Raw genomic sequence first — 26,929 nt, forward strand, 5'->3', positions numbered from 1 at the left:
GCAAGACCCATACAGAAGTTATTTGTTGAGATCAGTATTGAAGAACTTAACGGGCCTGCACAGAGCCCTGAGCTCAACCCCATCGAACACCTTTGGGATAAATTGGAATGCCGACTTCGAGCCAAGCCTAATCACCCAACATTAGTACCCGACCTCACGAATGCTTGTGGCTGAATGGAAGCAAGTTCCCGCAGCAATGTTCCGACTTCTAGTGGAAAGCCTTCCCAGAAGACTGAAGGATGTTATAGCAGCAAAGGGGGGACCAACTCCCTATTAATGCCCATGATTTTGGAATGAGATGTGCGACGAGCAGGTATCCACATACTTTTGGTCATGCAGTGTACCTCATTGGGCACCGACGTCATTTCATCGTCAATTCCACGTTGGTTCAACTTCATAAACAACATTGATTCAATCAGTGTGTGCCCAGTGGGATGGTGCTGTCAATACTAAGGGCTATGAGTAATAACAAAACCACCATGTTCATTTTACCAACAGGCCAATTGAAATTGTAGGCATTTCAGCCATTTTTCTCTTTTGTGCCTAAATGACATCTATTGATTTTTAAATCATGTTCTTAAATGAATATATCCTTGCTAGATTTAAATGAACATATCCTGGCTGTATTATCTCATTCCAATTCAGTTATTTACACATAGGTTTGTGAAAAGTAGCCTGCAATTTGTTATGTCTGACTCCAAACCTCATTTACCAGTAAACGATTCTGTGCTTCCAACTTAGTGGCAACAGAAGCATTTCGCAACACCCCCAATAACATGTGCTAAAAATGTATATGTTAATTTTACTAGGCATGTCAGTTAAGAACAAATTCTTATTTTCAATGACAGCCTAGGAACAGTGGGTTAATTGCCTGTTCAGGCAGTTTTGTACCTTGTCAGCTCAGGGGAATTGAACTTGCAACCTTCCGGTTACTTGTCCAACACTCTAACCACTAGGCCACCCTGCCGTGACCAGTAATATTTGATTTGTTTGATATCTAAATAAATACCTTGTCAAAAGTTGGCTCTCGTGTTCAATAGGTTTGCTTTTACCGTATTAAAATCGATGTTTGGCACAGAGGTCAAATTGATATTTGACCTCATGTACGCACTCTGGTCTAGGTTAGTTCCAAAATCAATGTACCTGGCCCCAATAATGACACACCATAGTGCACACAACCTTGAGCAGTGGACAATGTCTTTTAGTGTCCCCTTTGATATCAATGTAATGTAAAAGAGTTACCTAGAATATCTATTTACTAGATACTATCCTATTTTGGCTAAATAACTCTCTCTCTCTTGCCCCCCCCCCCTCCCTTATTCTACTTTAGAATAAGCCACGACTTTGACTATGCTCTATACTGTATGTTCTGTGTTATATGTTCCTTGTTCTATACTGTATGTTCTATGTGCTATGACTATGTACTATGTTTCCCTCTATAGAGGGTAGTGCATACGGCCCAGTACATCACTGAGGCCGAGCTCTCTGCCATCAAGGACCTCTATACCAGGCGGTGCCAGAGGAAGGCCCTAAAAACACTCCAGTCACCCAAGTCATTGACTTGGCAAGCGGTACAGATGCACCAAATCTGGACCCATTAGGACCCTGAACAGCTTCTGCCCCCAATCCATAAGATTGCAAAATAGTTAGTTAAATATTTAAGCTCACCCGGACTATCTGCATTGACCCCTTTTTTTTAAACTTAATTTAATGCGACAAATGATGTGGTAAATGGTGTTGTTTTTTTTGAATGAATGATGATTGCAGAATCATTTTTGAAGGTACGCAGGGCACATGTCACCACGTACAAATCTTTCTGTCCATGCTGGTGCTGCAGCCTGCTATATCATACACTAATACAGAACTATTAAAGGCTCTGTGCACCACTTTTGTGAGAATTTTTTTTTTTTATATATATATTTTTTATTCCAATTTTTCAGGGTGTGCTGCAGCACCCTCAGCACCCCTACTTCCTGCGACTATGTATACCTGAGACATGAAATAGATCGATGGGAGGGCATAGAGTTTGGCCAAATTATTCATGTGTAATTTGTCTAAATGGGTAATGAAAACACTTCAACCACTACATTTTTATAGGACACTTTTAGTTTTTACAGACGTTTTTAAATCAACACAAGATAGTTTAATGGAAACACATTTTTCTATCCGAACTTTCTAAATGTCCACAGAAAAATAACTGAACTTAATGCGTTGAAGATGTCGTTCCCATAGCAACGATTAAAACATTCCCTAACCAGAAACCGTGGATTGATGGCAGCATTCGCGTGAAACTGAAAGCGCGAACCACTGCTTTTAATCAGGGCAAGGTGACTGGTAACATGACCGAATACAAACAGTGCAGCTATTCCCTCCGTAAGGCTATCAAACAAGCTAAGCGTCAGTATAGAGACAAAGTAGAATCTCAATTCAACGGCTCAGACACAAGAGGTATGTGGCAGGGTCTACAGTCAATCACGGACTACAAGATGAAATCCAGCTCAGTCACGGACCAGGATGTCTTACTCCCAGGCAGACTAAATAACTTTTTTGCCCGCTTTGAGGACAATACAGTGCCACTGACACGGCCTGCAACGGAAACATGCAGTCTCTCCTTCACTGCAGCCGACGTGAGGAAAACATTTAAACGTGTTAACCCTCGCAAGGCTGCAGGCCCAGACGGCATCCCCAGCCGCGCCCTCAGAGCATGCGCAGACCAGCTGGCTGGTGTGTTTACGGACATATTCAATCAATCCCTATACCAGTCTGCTGTTCCCACATGCTTCAAGAGGGCCACCATTGTTCCTGTTCCCAAGAAAGCTAAGGTAACTGAGCTAAACGACTACCGCCCCGTAGCACTCACTTCCGTCATCATGAAGTGCTTTGAGAGACTAGTCAAGGACCATATCACCTCCACCCTACCTGACACCCTAGACCCACTCCAATTTGCTTACCGCCCAAATAGGTCCACAGACGACGCAATCTCAACCACACTGCACACTGCCCTAACCCATCTGGACAAGAGGAATACCTATGTGAGAATGCTGTTCATCGACTACAGCTCGGCATTTAACACCATAGTACCCTCCAAGCTCGTCATCAAGCTCGAGACCCTGGGTCTCGACCCCGCCCTGTGCAACTGGGTACTGGACTTCCTGACGGGCCGCCCCCAGGTGGTGAGGGTAGCCAACAACATCTCCACCCCGCTGATCCTCAACACTGGGGCCCCACAAGGGTGCGTTCTGAGCCATCTCCTGTACTCCCTGTTCACCCACGACTGCGCGGCAACGCACGCCTCCAACTCAATCATCAAGTTTGCGGACGACACAACAGTGGTAGGCTTGATTACCAACAACGACCAGACGGCCTACAGGGAGGAGGTGAGGGCCCTCGGAGTGTGGTGTCAGGACAATAACCTCACACTCAACGTCAACAAAACTAAGGAGATGATTGTGGACTTCAGGAAACAGCAGAGGGAACACCCCCCTATCCACATCGATGGAACAGTAGTGGAGAGGGTAGTAAGTTTTAAGTTCCTCGGCATACACATCACAGACAAACTAAATTGGTCCACTCACACAGACAGCATCGTGAAGAAGGCGCAGCAGCGCCTCTTCAACCTCAGGAGGCTGAAGAAATTCGGCTTGTCACCAAAAACACTCACAAACTTCTACAGATGCACAATCGAGAGCATCCTGGCGGGCTGTATCACTGCCTGGTACGGCAACTGCTCCGCCCACAACCGTAAGGCTCTCCAGAGGGTAGTGAGGTCTGCACAACGTATCACCGGGGGCAAATTACCTGCCCTCCAGGACACCTACACCACCCGATGTTACAGGAAGGCCATAAAGATCATCAAGGACAACACCCACCCGAGCCACTGCCTGTTCACCCCGCTATCATCCAGAAGGCGAGGTCAGTACAGGTGCATCAAAGCTGGGACCGAGAGACTGAAAAACAGCTTCTATCTACATTTACATTTAAGTCATTTAGCAGACGCTCTTATCCAGAGCGACTTACAAATTGGTGAATTCACCTTCTGACATCCAGTGGAACAGCCACTTTACAATAGTGCATCTAAATCATTAAGGGGGGGGGTGAGAAGGATTACTTATCCTATCCTAGGTATTCCTTGAAGAGGTGGGGTTTCAGGTGTCTCCGGAAGGTGGTGATTGACTCCGCTGTCCTGGCGTCGTGAGGGAGTTTGTTCCACCATTGGGGGGCCAGAGCAGCGAACAGTTTTGACTGGGCTGAGCGGGAACTGTACTTCCTCAGTGGTAGGGAGGCGAGCAGGCCAGAGGTGGATGAACGCAGTGCCCTTGTTTGGGTGTAGGGCCTGATCAGAGCCTGGAGGTACTGCGGTGCCGTTCCCCTCACAGCTCCGTAGGCAAGCACCATGGTCTTGTAGCGGATGCGAGCTTCAACTGGAAGCCAGTGGAGAGAGCGGAGGAGCGGGGTGACGTGCGAGAACTTGGGAAGGTTGAACACCAGACGGGCTGCGGCGTTCTGGATGAGTTGTAGGGGTTTAATGGCACAGGCAGGGAGCCCAGCCAACAGCGAGTGCTGCTCGCTGTTGGCTGGCCATCAGACTGTTAAACAGCAACCACTAACATTGAGTGGCTGCTGCCAACACACTGACTCAACTCCAGCCACTTCTAATGGGAATTGATGGGAAAGGATGTAAAATATATCACTAGCCACTTTAAACAATGCTACCTAATATAATGTTTACATACCCTACATTATTCATCTCATATGTATACGTATATACTGTACTCTATCATCTACTGCATCCTTATGTAATACATGTATCACTAGCGACTTTAACTATGCCACTTTGTTTACATACTCATCTCATATGTATATACTGTACTCGATACCATCTACTGTATCTTGCCTATGCTGCTCTGCACCATCACTCATTCATATCTTTATGTACATATTCTTTATCCCCTTACACTGTGTATAAGATATTCGTTTTGGAATTGTTAGTTAGATTACTTGTTGGTTATTACTGCATTGTCGGAACTGGAAGCACAAGCATTTCGCTACACTCGCATTAACATCTGCTAACCATGTGTATGTGACAAATAAAATTTGATTTGATTTGATTTGACATAGCTACTGTTAGTCTACACTTGTTGTTTACGAAACATGTGACAAATACAATTGTATTTTATTTGATGACAGCTTAACTGTCGAGTAAGTTGGAGAGTTACAATATTACCATGTGTGTTATAATTGAGAGCAATGTTGGCCATCGGCGCGTAGAGAGAGAGAGAGAGAGAGAGAGAGAGAGAGGGTCGTGGGGTTAGACAGGGATGCAGCTTAAGCCCCACCCTCTTCAACATATATATCAACGAATTGGCGCGGGCACTAGAAAAGTCTGCAGCACCCGGCCTCACCCTACTAGAATCCGAAGTCAAATGTCTGCTGTTTGCTGATGATCTGGTACTTCTGTCACCAACCAAGGAGGGCCTACAGCAGCACCTAGATCTTATGCACAGATTCTGTCAGACCTGGGCCCTGACAGTAAATCTCAGTAAGACCAAAATAATGGTGTTCCAAAAAAGGTCCAGTCACCAGGACCACAAATACAAATTCCATCTAGACACTGTTGCCCTAGAGCACACAAAAACTATACATACCTTGGCCTAAATTTCAACATACCAATTAGGATTTGGCTAAAAATACTTGAATCAGTCATAGAGCTCATTGCCCTTTATGGTTGTGAGGTCTGGGGTCCGCTCACCAACCAAGACTTCACAAAATGGGACAAACACCAAATTGAAACTCTGCATGCAGAATTCTGCAAAAATATCCTCCGTGTACAACGTAGAACACCACATAATGCATGCAGAGCAGAATTAGGCCGATACCCACTAATTATCAAAATCCAGAAAAGAGCCGTTAAATTCTATAACCACCTAAAAGGAAGCGATTCCCAAACCTTCCACAACAAAGCCATCACCTACAGAGAGATGAACCTAGAGAAGAGTCCGCTAAGCAAGCTGGTCCTGGGGCTCTGTTCACAAACACAAACACACCCTACAGAGCCCCAGGACAGCAGCACAATTAGACCCAACCAAATCATGAGAAAACAAAAAGATAATTACTTGACACATTGGAAAGAATTAACAAAAAAACAGAGCAAACTAGAATGCTATTTGGCCTTAAACCGAGAGTACACAGTGGCAGAATACCTGATCACTGTGACTGACCCAAAATTAAGGAAAGCTTTGACTATGTACAGACTTAGCGAGCAAGTCACTTGGCTCTGTCATAACCTCACATGGTCTCTCCTATCATTGCTATGCAGACGACACACAATTAATCTTCTCCTTTCCCCCTTCTGATGACCAGGTGGCGAATCGCATCTCTGCATGTCTGGCAGACATATCAGTGTGGATGACGGATCACCACCTCAAGCTGAACCTCGGCAAGACGGAGCTGCTCTTCCTCCCGGGGAAGGACTGCCCGTTCCATGATCTCGCCATCACGGTTGACAACTCCATTGTGTCCTCCTCCCAGAGCGCTAAGAACCTTGGCGTGATCCTGGACAACACCCTGTCGTTCTCAACCAACATCATGGCGGTGGCCCGTTCCTGTAGGTTCATGCTCTACAACATCCGCAGAGTACGACCCTGCCTCACACAGGAAGCGGCGCAGGTCCTAATCCAGGCACTTGTCATCTCCCGTCTGGATTACTGCAACTCGCTGTTGGCTGGGCTCCCTGCCTGTGCCATTAAACCCCTACAACTCATCCAGAACGCCGCAGCCCGTCTGGTGTTCAACCTTCCCAAGTTCTCTCACGTCACCCCGCTCCTCCGCTCTCTCCACTGGCTTCCAGTTGAAGCTCGCATCCGCTACAAGACCATGGTGCTTGCCTACGGAGCTGTGAGGGGAACGGCACCGCAGTACCTCCAGGCTCTGATCAGGCCCTACACCCAAGCAAGGGCACTGCGTTCATCCACCTCTGGCCTGCTCGCCTCCCTACCATTGAGGAAGTACAGTTCCCGCTCAGCCCAGTCAAAACTGTTCGCTGCTCTGGCCCCCAATGGTGGAACAAACTCCCTCACGACGCCAGGACAGCGGAGTCAATCACCACCTTCCGGAGACACCTGAAACCCCACCTCTTCAAGGAATACCTAGGATAGGATAAGTAATCCTTCTCACCCCCCCCCCTTAATGATTTAGATGCACTATTGTAAAGTGGCTGTTCCACTGGATGTCAGAAGGTGAATTCACCAATTTGTAAGTCGCTCTGGATAAGAGCGTCTGCTAAATGACTTAAATGTAAATGTAAATGTAGCCTTGCTATTGAGAAAGGCCGCCATAGGCAGATATGGCTCTCAAGAGAAGACAGGCTATCTGCTCACTGCCCACAAAATGAGGTGGAAACTGAGCTGCACTTCCTAACCTCCTGCCCAATGTATGACCATATTAGAGAGACATATTTCCCTCAGACTACACAGATCCACAAAGAATTCGAAAACAAATCCAATTTTGATAAACTCCCATATCTACTGGGTGAAATTCCACAGTGTGCCATCAGAGCAGCAAGATTTGTGACCTGTTGCCACGAGAAAAGGGCAACCAGTTAAGAACACGCACCATTGTAAATACAACCCATATCTATGCTTATTTATTTTATCTTGTGTCTTTTACCATTTGTACATTGTTAAAGCACTGTATATATATATATATATATATATATATAAATAATATGACATTTGTAATGTCTTTATTGTTTTGAAACTTCTGTATGTGTGATGTTTACTGTTAATTTTTATTGTTTATTTCACTTTATATATTATCTACCTTACTTGCCAATAAAGCCCTTGAATTGAATTGAAAGAGCGAGAGCGAGAGCGAGAGGGAGAGAGAGAGAAAGAGAGAGAGGAAGAAAGAGAGGAAGAGAGAGAGAGAGAGAGAGAAAGAGAGAAAGAGAAAGAGAGAGAAAGAGATAGAGAGAAAGAGAGAGAAAGAGAAAGAGAGAGACAGAGAAAGAGAGAGAAAGAGAAAGAGAGAGAGAGAAAGAAAGAGAGAGAAAGAGAGAGAAAGAGAAAGAGAAGAGAGAAAGAACGAGAAAGAGAAAGAGAGAGAGAGAAAGAGAGAAAGAGAAAGAGAGAGAAAGAGAGAGACAGAGAAAGAGAGAGAAAGAGAGAGACAGAGAAAGAGAGAGACAGAAAGAGAGAGAAAGAGAAAGAGAGAGAAAGAGAGAGAGAAAGAGAGAGAGAGAGAGTAGGAACTGCGTGCTTACATAGACGGCAAAACGCCTGGGGAATCGTAGGGAAGAGGAAGCCAGCCGGCTCTCGGTCTGCCTGCTCCAACTTCCTGCTCAGAAAGAGAAAAAGAAGCCAGGATTCTATTTCAGTCCAGCTGAGCCGTGTAGCTTGACGGCAGTCAGTCAGCATGGAAAAACAAGGGGTCATACAAATTTCATCATAAACGTTTTCAAGGAGTGGAAGGAAAGGCAAACAAGAGATCGCAGGTAAATGTGAAAACAAGTGAATGTGTTTTTATGTTAAGTTATTATGGTTTTTCATTGTTTCTTTGATAGTGAAAAGTCAACATGGATTTTCAAAGGTAGGTTGATGAATTAGGTAAACCCGATCTCAGTTATTGTAGATTATATGTGTGAGTAGGCCACAGGTGGACAGGTTGTTTTGTTTCTAGTCTATACCAAAGTTCAACAGACATAAAGCTATATGTATTGTGGCTGTTTATTCCCATGTTTTACTGTAAACTCCGTGATAACAGAGGAATAGAATAGGATCTTTCAGCAAGATAGTTTCTAGTTTGTCTGGTCTGCAGTAGACTACACAACATTTCTACGAGCTTCCGTTTTGCATCTGTCTGGTAGAGAAAACATCTGCAAACTGTGTCAGTGAGACAGAAAAATAAAGAGACGGTATTGGAGTTTGTCTATTTCAACTCTGTATAATCTCCTGTGTGGATTATGTTTCGGTCATACTATTCTATTCAAAAGTAAGAGAACGAGACAGACAGTTAGGTTTAATAGATCATAAAAAAAGAAGATGGGTATTATACAGAGCAAACTAGATTCAACTCAAAACACCGCTTGGGCTTTCTGAAGCTGGCCGTATGTAACGACTATGAGGTTCACTCGCAATCGGTGGTTGGATTTTCCAGCGAGCGACAGACTGTGAATGTGAACAGGAAGAGAGCAGATTTAGTCATGGTTAAGTTGTCTCCACACACAGCACCTAATCACATTAGGAGTTTCCGTTCCACAGAACACTGGATGGCTTTGTGTGAACTCTGAATAACCAGGAAGATCACGGTTCATATTACAAAAGGTGACAAATATTTTTGCACAAAACTGTGTTTAAATGATTGCTGAGGTGACGTGGAAAGTTGAACTTAATTAAATCAAATTTTATTTTATTTGTCACATGCGCCAAATACAACAGGTGAAATTCTTACTTACAAGCCCTTAAACAACAATACAGTTATGAGATAATTACCTAAAGAAAAGTAAGAGATAAGAATAACAAGTAATTAAAGAGCAGCAGTAAGTAACAATAGCGAGGCTATATACAGGAGGTACCGGTATAGAGTCAATGTGAGGGGGCACCGGTGTCGAGGTAATTGAGGTAATATGTACATGTAGGTTACATTAAAGTGACTATGCATAGATAATAACAGAGTGCCAGCAGTGTAGAAGCTGAAGGGGAGGAAATGCAAATAGTCTGGTAGTTTGATTAGCTGTTCAGGAGTCTTATGGCTTGGGGGTTGAAGCTGTTTAGAAGCCTCTTGGACCTAGACTTGGCGCTCTGGTTGCGCTTGCCGTGCGGTAGCAGAGAGAACAGTCTATGACTAGGGTGGCTGGGGTCTTTGACAAGTTTTAGGGTCTTCCTCTGACACCTTCTGGTATAAAGGACCTGGATGTCAAGAAGCTTGGCCCCGGTGATGTACTGGGCCGTTCGCACTAGTAGAGGCCAAGCAGTTGCCATACCAGGCAGTGATGCAACCCGTCAGGATGCTCTCAATGGTGCAGCTGTAAAACCTTTTGAGGATCTGAGGACCCATGCCAAATCTTTTCAGTCTCCTGAGGGGGAATAGGTTTTTAATCCATCTGGCCCTGCGGCCTTGTGAATGTTAACCTTTTTCAAGGTCTTACTCACATCGGCTGCGGAGAGCGTGATCACACAGTCTTCCGGAACAGCTGATGCTCTCATGCATATTTCAGGGTTACTTGCCTTGAAGCAAGCATAGAAGTAATTTAACTTGTCTGGTTGGCTTTTGTCACTGGCAGCTCTTGGCTGTGCTTCCCTTTGTAGTCTGTAATAGAGCCGGTGTAGTATGACTCGATCTTAGTCCTGTATTGCCTGTTTGATGGTCGGAGTGCAGCTTCCGGGTTTAGCTCAGTGTAAATGCTGCCTGTCACCCATGGTTTCTGGTTGGGGTATGTACGTACAGTCACTGTGGGGACAACGTCCTTGATTCTTCCGGGAAGAATCACGGAACATATTCCAGTCCTGTAGTTTAGCATCTGCTTCTTCTGAGCACTTTTTTTATAGACTGAGTCACTGGTGCTTCCTGCTTTAATTTTTGCTTGTAAGCAGGAATCAGGAGGATAGAATTATGGTCAGATTTGCTAAATGGAGGGCGAGGGAGAGCTTTGTACACATCTCTGTGTGTGAAGTAAAGGTAGAATTTTTTCCCCCCTCTGGTTGCACATTTAACATGCTGATTGAAATGAGGTTAAGCTGATTTAAGTTTCTCTGCATTAAAGTCCTCTGGCCACTAGGAACCCTTAACATAGAATTCCCTCTCAAAACAGTCATTTGTTTTTGTCCCAGTATATGTCCAAGGGAGGGACAGTTTGACTTGATCTCATGACCCAGGCAGGCAGTGAGTTGGAAGTGGAACAGGATTGGGGAAATGCAACCCATAGTGTTGGATCCCCCCCTCTCTCTACTAATGTGTCCTTGACAGTAGAATAGGAGGAAGTCCTGACTTTGACAGTTTTGTGGTTTGACAAAACAGATAGATAACTCTAGGGACAGTTTGTGCCGGAAATGTGTTCTGACGATATGTGAGTTTGTTTGTGCATATGTGTGTGTGTGTGTGTGTGTACTACGTAAGTGTGTGTCCGCACATGTGTACGTATGTGTGTGTGTGTGTGTGTGTGTGTGTGTGTGTGTGTGTGTGTGTGTGTGTGTGTGTGTGTGTGTACGTACGTGTGGGTGCATGTGTGTGTAGGTTTGATAATGTATTCATTGATCAGGGTCAATAATATTTCACTTTCCTCATCAGAACACCGATCATTGAGTGTCTCGTATTAAACCGGAGCCAGAGAACAGCTTCCAAGGCTATTCCCTATGAAGTGCACTACTTTAGACAAGGCTATTCCCTATGAAGTGCACTACTTTAGACAAGGCTATTCCCTATGAAGTGCACTACTTTAGACAAGACCATTCCCAATGATGTGCACTACTTTAGACAAGGCTATTCCCTATGAAGTGCACTACTTTAGACAAGACCATTCCCAATGATGTGCACTACTTTAGACAAGGCTATTCCCTATGAAGTGCACTACTTTAGACAAGGCTATTCCCTATGAAGTGCACTACTTTAGACAAGACTATTCCCAATGATGTGCACTACTTTAGACAAGACTATTCCCAATGATGTGCACTACTTTAGACAAGACTATTCCACGTGAAGTGCACTACTTTAGACACGGCTATTCCCTGTGAAGTGCACTACTTTAGACAAGGCTATTCCCTATGAAGTGCACTACTTTAGACAAGACTATTCCCAATGATGTGCACTACTTTAGACAAGACTATTCCCCATGAAGTGCACTACTTTAGACAAGACTATTCCCCATGAAGTGCACTATTTTAGACAAGGCTATTCCCTATGAAGTGCACTACTTTAAACAAGGCTATTCCCTATGATGTGCACTACTTTAGACAAGACTATTCCCCATGAAGTGCACTACTTTAGACAAGGCTATTCCCTATGAAGTGCACTACTTTAAACAAGGCTATTCCCTATGATGTGCACTACTTTAGACAAGACTATTCCCCATGAAGTGCACTACTTTAGACAAGGCTATTCCCTATGTGAAGTGCACTACTTTAGACAAGACTATTCCCCATGAAGTGCACTACTTTAGACAAGACTATTCCCAATGATGTGCACTACTTTAGACAAGACTATTCCCAATGATGTGCACTACTTTAGACAAGGCTATTCCCTATGAAGTGCACTACTTTAGACAAGACTATTCCCTATGAAGTGCACTACTTTAGACAAGACTATTCCCCATGAAGTGCACTACTTTAGACAAGACTATTCCCCATGAAGTGCACTACTTTAGACAAGACTATTCCCCATGAAGTGCACTACTTTAGACAAGACTATTCCCCATGAAATGCACTACTTTAGACAAGGCTATTCCCTATGAAGTGCACTACTTTAGACAAGACTATTCCCTATGAAGTGCACTACTTTAGACAAGACTATTCCCCATGAAGTGCACTACTTCAGACTCGTCAGCCTGTGTGCTAGTGTGTAGACTGTGATTAACCAGGCAGACAGGAACTCATAGGACTGCACATCCCTCCATTAAAATACAAAACCCACAGCATACTTCCTGTAGCCTCAGCCAGGTTGGACCATAGCATACTTCCTGTAGCCTCAGCCAGGTTGGACCACAGCATACTTCCTGTAGCCTCAGCCAGGTTGGACCACAGCATACTTCCTGTAGCCTCAGCCAGGTTGGACCACAGCATACTTCCTGTAGCCTCAGCCAGGTTGGACCACAGCATACTTCCTGTAGCCTCAGCCAGGTTGGACCGCAGCATACTTCCTGTAGCCTCAGCCAGGTTGGACCGCAGCATACTTCCTGTAGCCTCAGCCAGGTTGGACCGCAGCATACTTCCTGTAGCCTCAGCCAGGTTGGACCGCAGCATACTTCCTGTAGCCTCAGCCAGGTTGGACCGCAGCATACTTCCTGTAGCCTCAGCCAGGTTGGACCACAGCATACTTCCTGTAGCCTCAGCCAGGTTGGACCACAGCATACTTCCTGTAGCCTCAGCCAGGTTGGACCACAGCATACTTCCTGTAGCCTCAGCCAGGTTGGACCACAGCGTACTTCCTGTAGCCTCAGCCAGGTTGGACCACAGCATACTTCCTGTAGCCTCAGCCAGGTTGGACCGCAGCATACTTCCTGTAGCCTCAGCCAGGTTGGACCACAGCATACTTCCTGTAGCCTCAGCCAGGTTGGACCACAGCATACTTCCTGTAGCCTCAGCCAGGTTGGACCACAGCAAACTTCCTGTAGCCTCAGCCAGGTTGGACCACAGCATACTTCCTGTAGCCTCAGCCAGATTGGACCACAGCATACTTCCTGTAGCCTCAGCCAGGTTGGACCACAGCATACTTCCTGTAGCCTCAGCCAGGTTGGACCACAGCATACTTCCTGTAGCCTCAGCCAGGTTGGACCACAGCATACTTCCTGTAGCGTCAGCCAGGTTGGACCGCAGCATACTTCCTGTAGCCTCAGCCAGATTGGACCACAGCATACTTCCTGTATCCTCAGCCAGGTCGGACCGCAGCATACTTCCTGTAGCCTCAGCCAGGTTGGACCACAGCATACTTCCTGTAGCCTCAGCCAGGTTGGACCACAGCATACTTCCTGTAGCCTCAGCCAGATTGGACCACAGCATACTTCCTGTAGCCTCAGCCAGGTTGGACCACAGCATACGTCTGGCTTGAGCTGTTGTTCCTACTTTTTCAACCATCTCCTCTGTTACTTTATTAAGCAAACCAGATGGCACCATTTTCTTGTTTTTTAATGTTATAGCCAGCGGCAGACCCAGACATAATTTCTAAAAGCATTTGTGTTTAGTGAGTCCTCCAGATCAGAGGCAGTAGGGATGACCAGGGATGTTCTCTGTTTAGTGAGTCCTCCAGATCAGAGGCAGTAGGGATGACCAGGGATGTTCTCTGTTTAGTGAGTCTGCCAGATCAGAGGCAGTAGGGACGACCAGGGATGTTCTCTGTTTAGGGAGTCTGCCAGATCAGAGGCAGTAGGGATGACCAGGGATGTTCGATGGATAACTGCGTGAATTTGACAATTTTCCTATCCTGCTAAGCATTTCAAATGTAACGAGTACTTCTAGATATCAGGGAAAATGTATGGAGTAAAAAGTACAATATTTTCTTTAGGAATCTAGTGAAGTAAAAGTTTTCAAAAATATAAATAGTAAAGTATTGACACAAAAATAAACTATTTAAGTAGTACTTTAAATTGTTTTTACTGAAGTACTTTACACCACTGCACTGGTTCCATGTTGATGTCATCAATGGCCTGTGACCCTCTAGGTATGGACAGTGCCATCACGTTGTGGCAGTTCCTGTTGCAGCTGTTGTTGGACCAGAGCCACAAGCACCTGATCTGCTGGACGTCGAACGACGGGGAGTTTAAACTGCTCAAGTCCGAGGAGGTGGCCAAGCTGTGGGGGCTCCGCAAGAACAAGACTAATATGAACTACGACAAGCTGAGCAGAGCCCTGAGATACTACTATGACAAGGTACAGCCCTCTTGTTTGTTTGACATTTGGTTTTGATGTTACTTCACTCAAGGTACAGCTCTTAGAATACTCCCACGGACAATTGTCTCTGCACTGTTTATTTGGCATTTTGGTCGATGTGACATTTCATGGTAACTTCATGTTGTTTGTTGTTCTTCTTTTTCAACACGAAGATCCCCACTGGCAGATAGTTCCACTTCCTCTTGTTTCACCTAACAAACAGCGTAGCTCAGAGACGATGATGCATCACATACCCACACACACTGTAGAATTTCAGACATTTTGTAATCATTTGCGATGGCTTTGGTAGCAATTCATTTTTTCATGAATGAAATGTTGAAATCAAAATGGTTGCGTCAACATTGAAAATTTAGAGTTCTTTTATTTATTGACAATAGAAAATGAAAATATATTGTTGTCTTCTTATCAGCTCATAAATGTGTAATACATCTTGTGTGTGTAATTACATCCATGAATAAAATATTAGGGAATTCACAAAAACATTTTTCGGTTGAACCTGCACACTAATCTCATAATAATGTTCCATGTGCCCCAGAACATTATCAAGAAGGTGATCGGACAGAAGTTTGTCTACAAGTTTGTCTCGTTCCCGGAAATCTTAAAGATGGACCCAGCAGCAGTAGAGATGGGCTTGGCTTCCGGTCGGGTGACGCTCCACGAAGACCAGAACATCCAGGACCTGGATGTAGACGAGGAGGAGGAAGAAGAGGAGGTACAGCAGCAGCAGAGGAGGGCGGCATTGGGGGCGGCGTTGGGGGCGGCTGCGGCGGCCCAGCAGGCTGCGTGTCATAACAAGTACTTCGGCTCTGGCCTCTACTCCTCCTTCAGCATCAACACCCTCCATTCTCCTCCAGAGGAGCTGCTCCGGGCCCTGAGGGAGAGACAGCAGGACGAGGCCCGCTCCGGAGTCATCCGATTTGGGACGGGTACCACCGAGAGTACTCCACCCTCACCGTCCCTCATCAAGCCTGAGCCTTTATCACAATCCTGCAGCACCCATAGGACATCCAAACCCTCCCCTCTCCACCATTACACCCACCACCAACACCCGCCCCCCTCCTCCCCCCACAGACATAACCCCCAGCCAGGGCCAGGCCGAGGAGGCTGGAGCCCAGAGGCTGAAGAGGAGGAGGAGGGGGAGGACTCAGACCAGGGAGCCCAGCCTCTGAATCTCTCTTCTGGGCATAGAGAGAGAGAGCAGGCCCTGCAGCCTCCGGAGAAGAGGACCAGTGGTGGTAGTAGAGTTAGTGGTAGTAGTCATGGAGACAGTTGTCATGGACTCCCACCCAAAACCAATAAGCCCAAAGCCCTAGAGATCTCCGCCCCCTCCCTGCTCTTGACAGGAAGTGATATCGGCTCGATAGCCCTCAATAGCCCCGCCCTACCGTCCGGATCCCTCACCCACGCCTTCTTCACTGCACAGGTATGGTGAACTACACCACTACTTGACATGATACAGCCCCAGTGAATACTTAACACTAGCATCAGTAATAAACCCTATTTACAACATTAAGAAGTCAGGTAAACTGACTCCTCTCCATATCAGGTTTGTTGTTGTTGGGAAAAGACTTGCCCATCTCACATCTCACTTGTGAGGGATGCTAGTTAATCTTCTCTAAGATAGAGAATAGTGCTGCAGTGATTGTTCTTTCCTTCTTAACTGTACTGAGGCCTGCCTGGTTACGGGGAGATGGGGGCCGGAGTCTATCCAGAGTTCCAGAACATTACGTCAGTGTCCCCAAAGCCCAGCTAGAGCAGCAAGGCACTGCCGTGCCACAGGCCCAGACCGCTCAGCCACATCGGACCCAGTCTTCTGGACGATATGGGTCTTTTTACAGTACTAATGTTACGGAGCACACGATCCAAACTCAAGCAGTATTCAAAAAAATCACATCCAACTACAGATTTTTCAGCGTGTATTTTAGTTTGTGTGTTTTTGACATGTAAAAAAAATCATGAGGCTTCGCTGAACCACATTTCCATCATTAGAAAGAAGACTGACTTCTCCACAGACAGTGTTACAGCTTATACACTTTTTACAGCGGTGCAAAGGAAGATCAGAGGAAAAGCAAGAGATTTACACATATCCTGTCCTAGTCACGGAGAGAGACAGAGATGGTATGAGAGAGAGAGAGAGATGGTATGAGAGAGAGATGGTATGAGAGAGAGAGAGAGATGGTATGAGAGAGAGAGAGAGAGTATGAGAGAGAATGAGATGGTATGAGTGAGAGGGAGATGAGGTGGGGGGCTAAGTGATACCATATGCTCCAATCATTCCATTAATATGAATTGAAAGGCATTCAGACCAGTCATGCAGGGCTGGGTCCCTCCACAACAGTGAAACCTTAACAACAATTATCCCCCTCTCCACCCCACCTCACCGCCCCACCTGCTCTCTCTCTCTCTGCCCCCCCATCCATCGCTCTCTCTGCCCCCTACTCTCTCCCTCTCTCTGTCCCCTCTCTCTCTTCCCCCCCCCCGCTCTCTCTGCCCCTCTGCTCTCCCGCTGCCCCCCCACTCTCTCGCTCTCTTCCCCCCGCTCTCTCCCCCCCTCTCCCTCTCTTTCTGCCCCTCTGCTCTCCCTCCCTCTCTGCCCCTCTGCTCTCCCTCCCTCTCTCTCTGCCCCTCTGCTCTCCCTCCCTCTCTCTGCCCCTCTGCTCTCCCTCCCTCTCTCTCTCTCTGCCCCTCTGCTCTCCCTCCCCTCTCTCTCTCTCTGCCCCTCTGCTCTCCCTCCCTCCCTCTCTCTCTGCCCCTCTGCTCTCCCTCCCTCCCTCTCTCTCTGCCCCTCTGCTCTCCCTCCTCCCTCTCTCTCTCTGCCCCTCTGCTCTCCCTCCCTCCCTCTCTCTCTGCCCCTCTGCTCTCCCTCCCTCCCTCTCTCTCTGCCCCTCTGCTCTCCCTCCCTCCCTCCCTCTGCTCTCCCTCCCTCTGCTCTCCCTCCCTCCCTCTGCCCCTCTGCTCTCCCTCCCTCCCTCTGCCCCTCTGCTCTCCCTCCCTCCCTCTGCCCCTCTGCTCTCCCTCCCTCCCTCTGCCCCTCTGCTCTCCCTCCCTCCCTCTGCCCCTCTGCTCTCCCTCCCTCTGCCCCTCTGCTCTCCCTCCCTCCCTCTCTCTCTGCCCCTCTGCTCTCCCTCCCTCCCTCTCTCTCTGCCCCTCTGCTCTCCCTCCCTCCCTCTCTGCCCCTCTGCTCTCCCTCCCTCCCTCTCTGCCCCTCTGCTCTCCCTCCCTCTCTCTCTGCCCCTCTGCTCTCCCTCCCTCTCTCTCTGCCCCTCTGCTCTCCCTCCCTCTCTCTCTGCCCCTCTGCTCTCCCTCCCTCTCTGCCCCTCTTCTCTCCCTCCCTCTCTCTCTGCCCCTCTGCTCTCCCTCTGCCCCTCTGATCTCCCCGTCTCTCTCTCTGCCTCTCTGCTCTCTGCCCCCTGCTCTCTCTCTCTCTTCCCCCCCTGCCCTTTTTCATTTTCCCTCCCTAGACTCCATCTGGTCTGCTGCTGGGCCACAGCTCTCTGTTATCAGGTGTCCACTTCTGGAGCAGCCTAAGTCCCGCAGCCCCTCTGAGCCCGGCCAGGCTTCAAGGACACGGATCACTGTTTCAGGTAAAAACTGGAGGGAGGGAGTGAAAGACAGAAGAAGTGCTGAATGGACTGTGGAGAGAGACAGACAGAGAGAGACAGAGAGAGGCAGGAGTGAAGGAGGAAGAGACAGATTTGCTTTAAGAACAGAGAAGTGCTGAATGGACAGTGTTTGTTGGTTTCCCCTGAGGATGGATAGGTGAGGGAGTTCTTAGATGGTTGAAAGTCCACTCAGCTGTAACGATGACCAAACAGTTCACATGTATGCTAATGTGTGTCAGGTGGAATCAATGTTCGCATTTCTCTCCATGTCTTCCGCTCTCCAACCTCCTGACCTGCCCTGGTTAAAATGTACGTCCCTCTCTGGCGCGTCCCTCTCTGGCGCGTCCCTCTCTGGCGCTTCCCTCTCTAGCGCTTCCCTCTCTACCACATCCCTTTTCACATCCCTTTTCACATCCCTCTCTATCAATTTGATCTTAAGTACATTCACCTGTAATTCTACATTCCAGGTCATTTTGTTTGAGCTGTTCTATACGCTCAGTGTGTGAATGAAGTGAGTTTGACTGCAATAACAGAGACGGACCTGGCTGGGTTTGTAACATTAGGAGAAGCTCTTTCGTCTCGAAGTCAGTAAACCTCCAGTTTCAGTGTTAACATAGGCAGAGATATCCTGTGAACACTTCCTGTTTGAGCTCAGGGGAGCCGAGCCGGTCTGAACCGGCTTCGTCGAGGGCTGATCCTGGGCCGCATCCCAAATGGCACCCTATCCTCTATATAGAGCACTACTTTTAACTAGTGCATTATGTAGGGAATAGGGTGCAGTGTGGGACACAGACCTGCTCCTCATTTTTTTTTTTTGCAGCTATCCAGCCCTCCTCTTCCTCCTCCCTTCCCAGCATCACACACCTAAGCAGCCTCTTTGTGTAGAATGCATAGTTCACTCACTTCACCCTCTAGAGCCTGTTAGGGTGGTAGAAATTATTAGGAGGGAGGGAGAAGAGGGAAGGAGGGAGAAGAGGGAAGGAGGGAGGGAGGGAAAGGAAGGAAAGGAGGGAGGGAAAGGAAGGAAAGGAGGGAGGGTGAGAAGGAAGGAGAGAGAAGGATAGGAAGGAGAGAGAGAAGGATAGAGAAGGAAGGAGAGAGAGAATGAGGGAGAGAAGAAGGGAGAGAAGGAGGGAGAGTAGAGAAGGAGGGAGAGGAGGGAGAGAAGGAGGAGGGAGGGAGAGAAGGGAGGGAAGGAGGGAGAGTAGAGAAGGAGGGAGAGGAGGGAGAGAAGGAGGAGGGAGGGAAGAGGCACAGTCCATAGAGCAACAGGAAACCAGGATTACAGTTCCTCCAGGATTACAGAAGCGTTTACTCCAAACTTAACATGTTTTTTCCAGGTAGGTCCCTCCCCATTTCCTTTCAGTTTGATTCCTAAAGTAAACAGTAAATGGTTTCCGTCGCAAAACGTTTTACAACAGAATCCAACTAATGAATACACCCCTGGACAAAGCTTCTGTGAATTGGAAACATTGTGAATTTGTTGCAAGGATTGAAACACTATGGGACAGCATTATATGCAGTGTGTAGGCCTATTCGTCATTGCCCAGCACTAGATTTAGAAAATTCAGGAGCATTGGCTGAACCCCTACACCGCTCTCTCTCTCTGTCCACAGTTCCCCAGTCTAATGAATGGACACCTCCCCCTGCCAAACTTGGACGGGTCCCCCTCACCCCTGCTCCTGTCCCCTGCCAATCACAAGTCATGATTCAGGCTCTCAAAACCCAATCCAGCCCATTGGACCAACTGCCACCTGCATCAGCATCTCTTCATTGTGAATTCCCATCAGCCTTCACTTGATTTTCTTCCAAATTTGCTTATGATTTGGAGTCTCAACCCACCCCTCCCCCCTCAACCATCTCACCCCCCCTCCCTCTGGACCCCCCTCCCCCATTTTACCCCTCCATGCATCTCAACCCCCCCCCCCCATCCATCCATCTCAACCCCCCATGCATCTCAACCCCCATCCCATCTCCAGAAGTATAATTGTGATCATCATTACAGAATGCTGTTTTCATTGTATGATATTGAATTGTATTGAATGCACTATGCTTTTCAAATAGCACCGGCTGTGCCTTTTGAAAATGAAGGACCATTAACGTGTCTTTCGCCCCCCCCCACCACAAGATTTTTGGAACAGGGTTCCAAAATCAATGAAAAAGCTTTGTAACACTTTGTAATGTTCTTTGTTTATACTGGAGCGGATCTATACAATATATTCTGTATAATGTTATATTGGTGAAAAGTCTTGTTTTGAATAAAACTGAAGCATTGAATGCTGTAACGCTGCCTTCTGGTTTTCATAATATACAGTTATACAGCAGAGGTCTAAACCACCCAATGTATCGTGTGTGTACTTACACTAATTTTACCTTTAACGAGGCAAGTCAGTTAAGAACAAATTCTTATTTTCAATGACGGCCTAGGAACAGTCAAGGTCAACCCTGTTCAGGTGCAGAACAACAGATTTGTACCTTGTCAGCTCGGGGATTTGAACATGAAACCTTTCGGTTACTAGTCCAACGCTCTAACCACTAGGCTACCCTGCCGCCCCACTAGAGGAAGTAAGGGGACAGGAGGAGCCTAACAGACCAGACATTTACATATTATCTTCAGTTTAATTTTCTTTCTCTGAAAAAAAAAATCTCAAATATAAGGAGGGCATCCCTTATCACATGCCACACTAATAATGACCCACAAATAACGTCAAAGTAATAATATCATACCAAACATCTGGTATGTAACACTTAAATAGACCGACTGCCTACTGTGTTCACTAGGAGAGCTGGGCCCCGTATTCACGAAGCATCTCAGAGCAGGAGTGCTGATCTAGGACCACGTCCACCCATTCCACGTAATCTCATTGGCCATTATCTGAAAAGGTCAAACTGATCCAAGATCAGCACTGCTACAACATCATGAGGCAGCTCAGAGTAGGAGTGCTGGTCTAGGTTCAGGTACTAGTTATTGTTTTGTTGCTTTGACAAATCAAGACTATAATTGATTTAATGAGACTGGTGATTCATTTTAAAAGGTCAACCCTCCCCGTTACAGAAAATAATAATACTTTTTTAAAATCCTAAGTTGAACATGTGCTCTTCATTACAAAATGTTAAAGTTAGGTGAAATAAAATGTTTATTTTTTAAAAATAAGTTACACTACCTAGAAGGGACTCTATCTGGCCTGGTTTCACGCTCCTTCAGTCTATCTGGCCTGGTTTCACACCCCTTCAGTCTATCTGGCCTGGTTTCACACCCCTTCAGTCTATCTGGCCTGGTTTCACGCCCCTTCAGTCTATCTGGCCTGGTTTCACGCTACTTCAGTCTATCTGGCCTGGTTTCACACCCCGTCAGTCTATCTGGCCTGGTTTCACGCTCCTTCAGTCTATCTGGCCTGGTTTCACACCCCTTCAGTCTATCTGGCCTGGTTTCACACCCCTTCAGTCGATCTGGCCTGGTTTCACGCTCCTTCAGTCTATCTGGCCTGGTTTCACACCCCGTCAGTCTATCTGGCCTGGTTTCACACCCCTTCAGTCTATCTGGCCTGGTTTGACACCCCTTCAGTCTATCTGGCCTGGTTTGACACCCCTTCAGTCTATCTGGCCTGGTTTGACAGTGAGATTTCACCTCCGCTCACATACTCTTCACCACAGACAGAGGAAGCCTGGTGCAATAGAGAGGAGTGGAGAAGAGGAAACTGTCATCATGGTGGGGGTAGTGGCCATGTTCCAGGTCGCCTACAGTGCAGTCCTGTTGCACAGAATCAGATTGTTAAATTATAGATATACTGCAATTTAAAAATATATACACTACTTTCTCATCTATGACCAATTGGATATGTTCTCTGCAAATGAGTACGTAGCATTTCATATTGCAAGAACCCTCCTCAATACAACTTAATAATCGAACAACATGAGCAACTCAACCGCAATGTAGGTGACCTGGAACATGGCCAATGCCTCTGGGCGTTCTGAAGAATAAAAATAAAAGTCAGATATTTGACATCTTCCTGTAATGCCTAAATCATAAACTCCACATAGCCAAGACTCTGACATACTGCTTTTGTTCATTCATTGGTCATGATGACAAGAGGCCACATCATTCTGGAATGACATGACGTCACAAAGGAACCATCCAGTCTCAACGTTCTCCTTAGCGGCTTCCCTCTGGATCTAACCAGTACGGGTTTCTTGATTGGGAGCATTAGGGTAGAAGCTCCACTACTACATTACATATCCAGTTGAAGTGGGAAGTTTACATTCACTAAGGTTGGAGTCATTAAAACTCGTTTTTCAACCACTCCACACATTTCTTGTTAACGAACTATAGTTTTGGCAAGTCGCTTAGGACATCTACTCTGTGCATGACACAAATACTTTTCCCAACAATTGTTTACAGACAGGTTATTTCACTGTATTACAATTCCAGTGGGTCAGAAGTTTACATACACTAAGTTGACTGTGCCTTTAAACAGCTTGGAAAATTACAGAAAATGATGTCATGCCTTTAGAAGCTTCTGATAGGTTAATTGACATCATTTGAGTAAATTGGAAGTGTACCTGTGGATGTATTTTAAGACCTACCTTCAAACTCAGTGCCTCTTTGCTTAACATCATGGGACAATCAGAAGAAATAGGCCAAAATCAGACCTCAAAAAATATTGTGGACCTCCACAAGTCTGGTTCATCCTTGGGAGCAATTTCCAAAACGCCTGAAGGTACCACATTCATCTGTACAAACAACAGTATGGAAGTATAAACACCATGGGACCACACAGCCATCATACTGCTCAGGAAGTAGACTGTCTCCTAGAGATGAACGTACTTTGGTGCAAAAAGTGCAAATGAATCCCAGAACAACAGCAAAGGACCTTGTGAAGATGCTGGAGGAAACAGGTACAATTATCTATATTATCAAGTATCTATATCCACAGTAAAACGAGTCCTATATCGACATAACCTGAAAGGCCTCTCAGCAAGGAAGAAGCCACTGCTCCAAAACCACCATAAAAAAGCCAGACTACGGTTAGCAACTGCACATGTGGACAAAGATTGTACTTTTTGGAGAAATGTCCTCTGGTCTGATGAAACAAAAATACAACTGTTTGGCCATAATGACCATCGTTATGTTTGGAGGAAAAAGGGAGATGCTTGCAAGCCAAAGAACACCATCCCAACCATGAAGCACGGGGGTGGCAGCATCATGTTGTGGGGGTGCTTTGCTGCAGGACGGACTGGTGCACTTCACAAAATAGATGGCATCATGAGGAGGGACAATTATGTGGATATATTGAAGCAACATCTCAAGACATCAGTTAGGAAGTTGAAGCTTGGTCGCAAATGGTCTTCCAAATGGACAATGACCCCAAGCATACTTCCAAAGTTGTGGCAAAATGGCTTAAGGACAACAAAGTCAAGGTATTGGAGTGGCCATCACAAAGCCCTGACCTCAATCCTATAGAAAATTTGTGGGCAGAACTGAAAAAGCGTGTGCGAGCAAGGAAGCCTACAAACCTGACTCAGTTACAACAGCTCTGTCAAGAGGAATGGGCCAAAATTCACCCAATTTATTGTGGGAAGCTTGTGGAAGGCAACCCAAAACATTTTACCCACGTTAAACAATTTAAAGGCAATGCTACCAAATACTAAATGAGTGTATGTAAACTTCTGACCCACTGACAATGTGATGAAAGAAATAAAAGCTGAAATAAATCATTGTCTCTTCTATTATTCTGACATTTCACATTCTTAAAATAAAAGTGGTGATCCTAACTGACCTAAAACAGGACATTGTAACTAAGATTAAATGTCATGAATTGTGAAAAACTGAGTTTAAATGTATTTGGCTAAGGTGTATGTAAATTTCTGACTTCAACTGTACCTACTAACAACTATGTGAACCATTTTTCACCAAGCCGATCACTGCTCCCATACCTTCTATCAAAATGGAGGTACAGTCTTTCAGGTTGGAAGCAGGTGGATATGGTCACCATAGAGATAGAACAATCGCTACGATCATCACCATCCACTAGGGCTGTACTGGCCTCAACAGTATCTTGTGATATGTATTGAATGGTCCAGAAATATGGGAGGTTGGTGTTTGAATACAGCACCACGTACGGCAACGGAACAGAGAAAATCCCAAAATGTCAGACTCTGCTACAGCAAAGATCTCGGTTTGTCTGTCTGTCACAGTTGGAGTGCTGAGGTGGAAATAATGGAAATCAATGGACAAAACCAAAAACAATGCCACCACTTCCAAATAATAAAACATCTATACACATTGCATGTTTTCTTTTAAAGTGACTGAGCCAGTTAGAATCTTCTAGACAGTAGTTGGATTTGTAGCAGCAAATTCTCTCTTATCCCCAATAAATATAAAATGTATAAACATCTCTATTTTTAGCCAGTTTCACATTGGCCTGGGCCCCCAGGGGTCCAACAGTACTGTAGATAGGGGCCCCTGGAAGAAAGGGGGTGGCGCACAGAGGGCTGGTCCTCCTACCCCCCCCCCCCCCCCCTGTGGCCCCTTGTAGACAACCATCTCTGGGACTGAACCATCTCTGTCTGTATAACTCTTCGGGTAGGTAGGACATCCTCATCTGTTGAACACACCACCGTTCGGAGTCTTTAGAACAGCATGCTCTGCCTTCTGTTCTTGCCGTTGCCTGAAGGTAGCAAAAACAACAAAACGAAAAGTAGAAATTAATCATTACAAGACTACTATTGTTCTATGTTAAACCAGTAGCGTATTAGAGGGCTAAGTCAACTGAATATAATGTTAATAAAGGAGGTCAATGGAGACTATTTAGAGGCGCTATAAAATATATGTTCAGAGACCGGTGTGTTTTTGAGTGTTAGTAAAAAAAAATATATATAAAAAAAAAATATATATATATATATATCCCCCCTCCAAAAAAAAAGAAAAAAAAATTATAATAATACATACATACATACATACATGTGTATGTATTTATTATTATTATTTTTTTATTCATTTTTTTGGGGGGGGGATATATATATATATATTTTTTTTTTATATATATATTTTTTTTACTAACACTCAAAAACACACCGGTCTCTGAACATATATATATATATATAGCGCCTCTAAATAGTCTCCATATATATATATATATAAAAATATAAATAAATAAATAAATATTTAAAAAAAAATAAAAAAAATATAATATATAAAAGTGGTACTAATGTGGTACTAATGTGGATCCCTGACGGACTCCTGACGGACTCCACTAACCTGACTCAGGATAGTTAGAGTTCCTATAGCCTGGATCTCTCTGCAGCTGAACCTCCTTCAGGGTGAATATGGATATGCCTGTCACACAAACACACGTGTCAGAAATAGAAAGTTAAAAAGAGAAAGATGAGGAACACACCACACTCTTTGTATATACACTGCTCAAAAAAATAAAGGGAACACTTAAACAACACCATGTAACTCCAAGTTAATCACACTTCTGTGAAATCAAACTGTCCAAACTGCAACACTGATTGACAATAAATTTCACATGCTGTTGTGCAAATGGAATAGACAACAGGTGGAAATTATATGCAATTAGCAAGACACCCCCAATAAAGGAGTGGTTCTGCAGGTGGTGACCACAGACCACTTCTCAGTTCCTATGCTTCCTGGCTGATGTTTTGGTCATTTTTGAATGCTAGCGGTGCTTTCACTCTAGTGGTAGCATGAGACGGAGTCTCCAAACCACACAAGTGGCTCAGGTAGTGCAGCTCATCCAGGATGGCACATCAATGCGAGCTGTGGCAAGAAAGTTTGCTGTGTCTGTCAGCGAAGTGTCCAGAACATGGAGGCGCTACCAGGAGACAGGCCAGTTCATCAGGAGACATGGAGGTGGCCGTAGGAGGGCAACAACCCAGCAGCAGGACCGCTACCTCCGCCTTTGTGCAAGGAGGAGCACTGCCAGAGCCTTGCAAAATGACCTCCAGCAGGCCACAAATGTGCATGTGTCTGCTCAAACAGTCAGAAACAGACTCCATGAGGGTGGTATGAGGGCCCGACGTCCACAGGTGGGGGTTGTGCTTACAGCCCAACACCGTGCAGGATGTTTGGCATTTGCCAGAGAACACCAAGATTGGCAAATTCGCCACTGGCACCCTGTGCTCTTCACAGATGAAAGCAAGTTCACACTGAGCACATGTGACAGACGTGACAGTCTGGAGATGCCGTGGAGAACGTTCTGCTGCCTGCAACAGCCTCCAGCATGACCGGTTTGGCGATGGGTCAGTCATGGTGTGGGCCACACAGCCCTCCATGTGCTCGCCAGAGGTAGCCTGACTGCCATTAGGTACCGAGATGAGATGCTCAGACCCCTTGTGAGACCATATGCTGGTGCGGTTGGCCCTGGGTTCCTCCTAATGCAAGACAATGCTAGACCTCATGTGGCTGGAGTGTGTCAGCAGTTCCTGCAAGAGGAAGTCATTGATGCTATGGACTGGCCCGCCCGTGCCCCAGACCTGAATCCAATTGAGCACATCATGTCTCGCTCCATCCACCAACGCCACGTTGCACCACAGACTGTCCAGGAGTTGGCGGATGCTTTAGTCCAGGTCTGGGAGGAGATCCCTCAGGAGACCATCCGCCACCTCATCAGGAGCATGCCCAGGCGTTGTAGGGAGGTCATACAGGCACGTGGAGGCCACACACACACTACTGAGCCTCATTTTGACTTGTTTTAAGGACATTACATCAAA

General features: G+C 46.1%; 2 protein-coding genes across 6 annotated transcripts in view; one reads left to right on the forward strand and one right to left on the reverse strand.

Moving 5' to 3' along the window:
• The first annotated feature begins 8,196 nt into the window (after nucleotides 1-8,196).
• Nucleotides 8,197-20,481, forward strand: LOC135508973 (ETS domain-containing protein Elk-3-like). Of its 4 annotated transcripts, none has more exons than XR_010450874.1 (7): nucleotides 8,197-8,491; nucleotides 14,365-14,573; nucleotides 15,130-16,017; nucleotides 16,265-16,420; nucleotides 16,637-16,712; nucleotides 18,056-19,536; nucleotides 19,813-19,898. XR_010450874.1 is itself a non-coding variant. In XM_064929222.1 (7 exons), exons 2-7 carry the CDS (start codon nucleotides 14,367-14,369, stop codon nucleotides 19,995-19,997), a joined length of 1,635 nt encoding a protein of 544 aa, XP_064785294.1. In that variant the 5' UTR covers nucleotides 8,207-8,491; nucleotides 14,365-14,366; the 3' UTR covers nucleotides 19,998-20,481. The 4 variants fall into 4 exon arrangements, 3 of the variants coding, with proteins under 3 accessions (XP_064785294.1, XP_064785295.1, XP_064785296.1); XM_064929222.1 differs by having other exon boundaries at nucleotides 8,207-8,491; nucleotides 18,056-18,178; nucleotides 19,813-20,481; XM_064929223.1 differs by lacking the exon at nucleotides 16,265-16,420 and having other exon boundaries at nucleotides 8,212-8,491; nucleotides 18,056-18,178; nucleotides 19,813-20,481.
• Nucleotides 20,482-20,801: 320 nt separating this feature from the next.
• LOC135508974 (cyclin-dependent kinase 17-like) overlaps nucleotides 20,802-26,929 on the reverse strand; it is a 69,907-nt gene continuing 63,779 nt past the window's right edge. For both annotated transcript variants that reach the window (XM_064929228.1, XM_064929225.1), the window contains 2 exons: nucleotides 25,455-25,532; nucleotides 20,802-24,864 (listed from right to left, as the gene is read on the reverse strand). In XM_064929228.1, the coding sequence (XP_064785300.1) occupies nucleotides 24,827-24,864; nucleotides 25,455-25,532 (116 nt within the window). In that variant the 3' untranslated portion in view covers nucleotides 20,802-24,826. The remainder of the gene's footprint in view (nucleotides 24,865-25,454; nucleotides 25,533-26,929) is intronic.

This window comes from Oncorhynchus masou, chromosome 22, assembly GCF_036934945.1.
Source record: "Oncorhynchus masou masou isolate Uvic2021 chromosome 22, UVic_Omas_1.1, whole genome shotgun sequence".
NCBI lineage: Eukaryota > Metazoa > Chordata > Actinopteri > Salmoniformes > Salmonidae > Oncorhynchus > Oncorhynchus masou.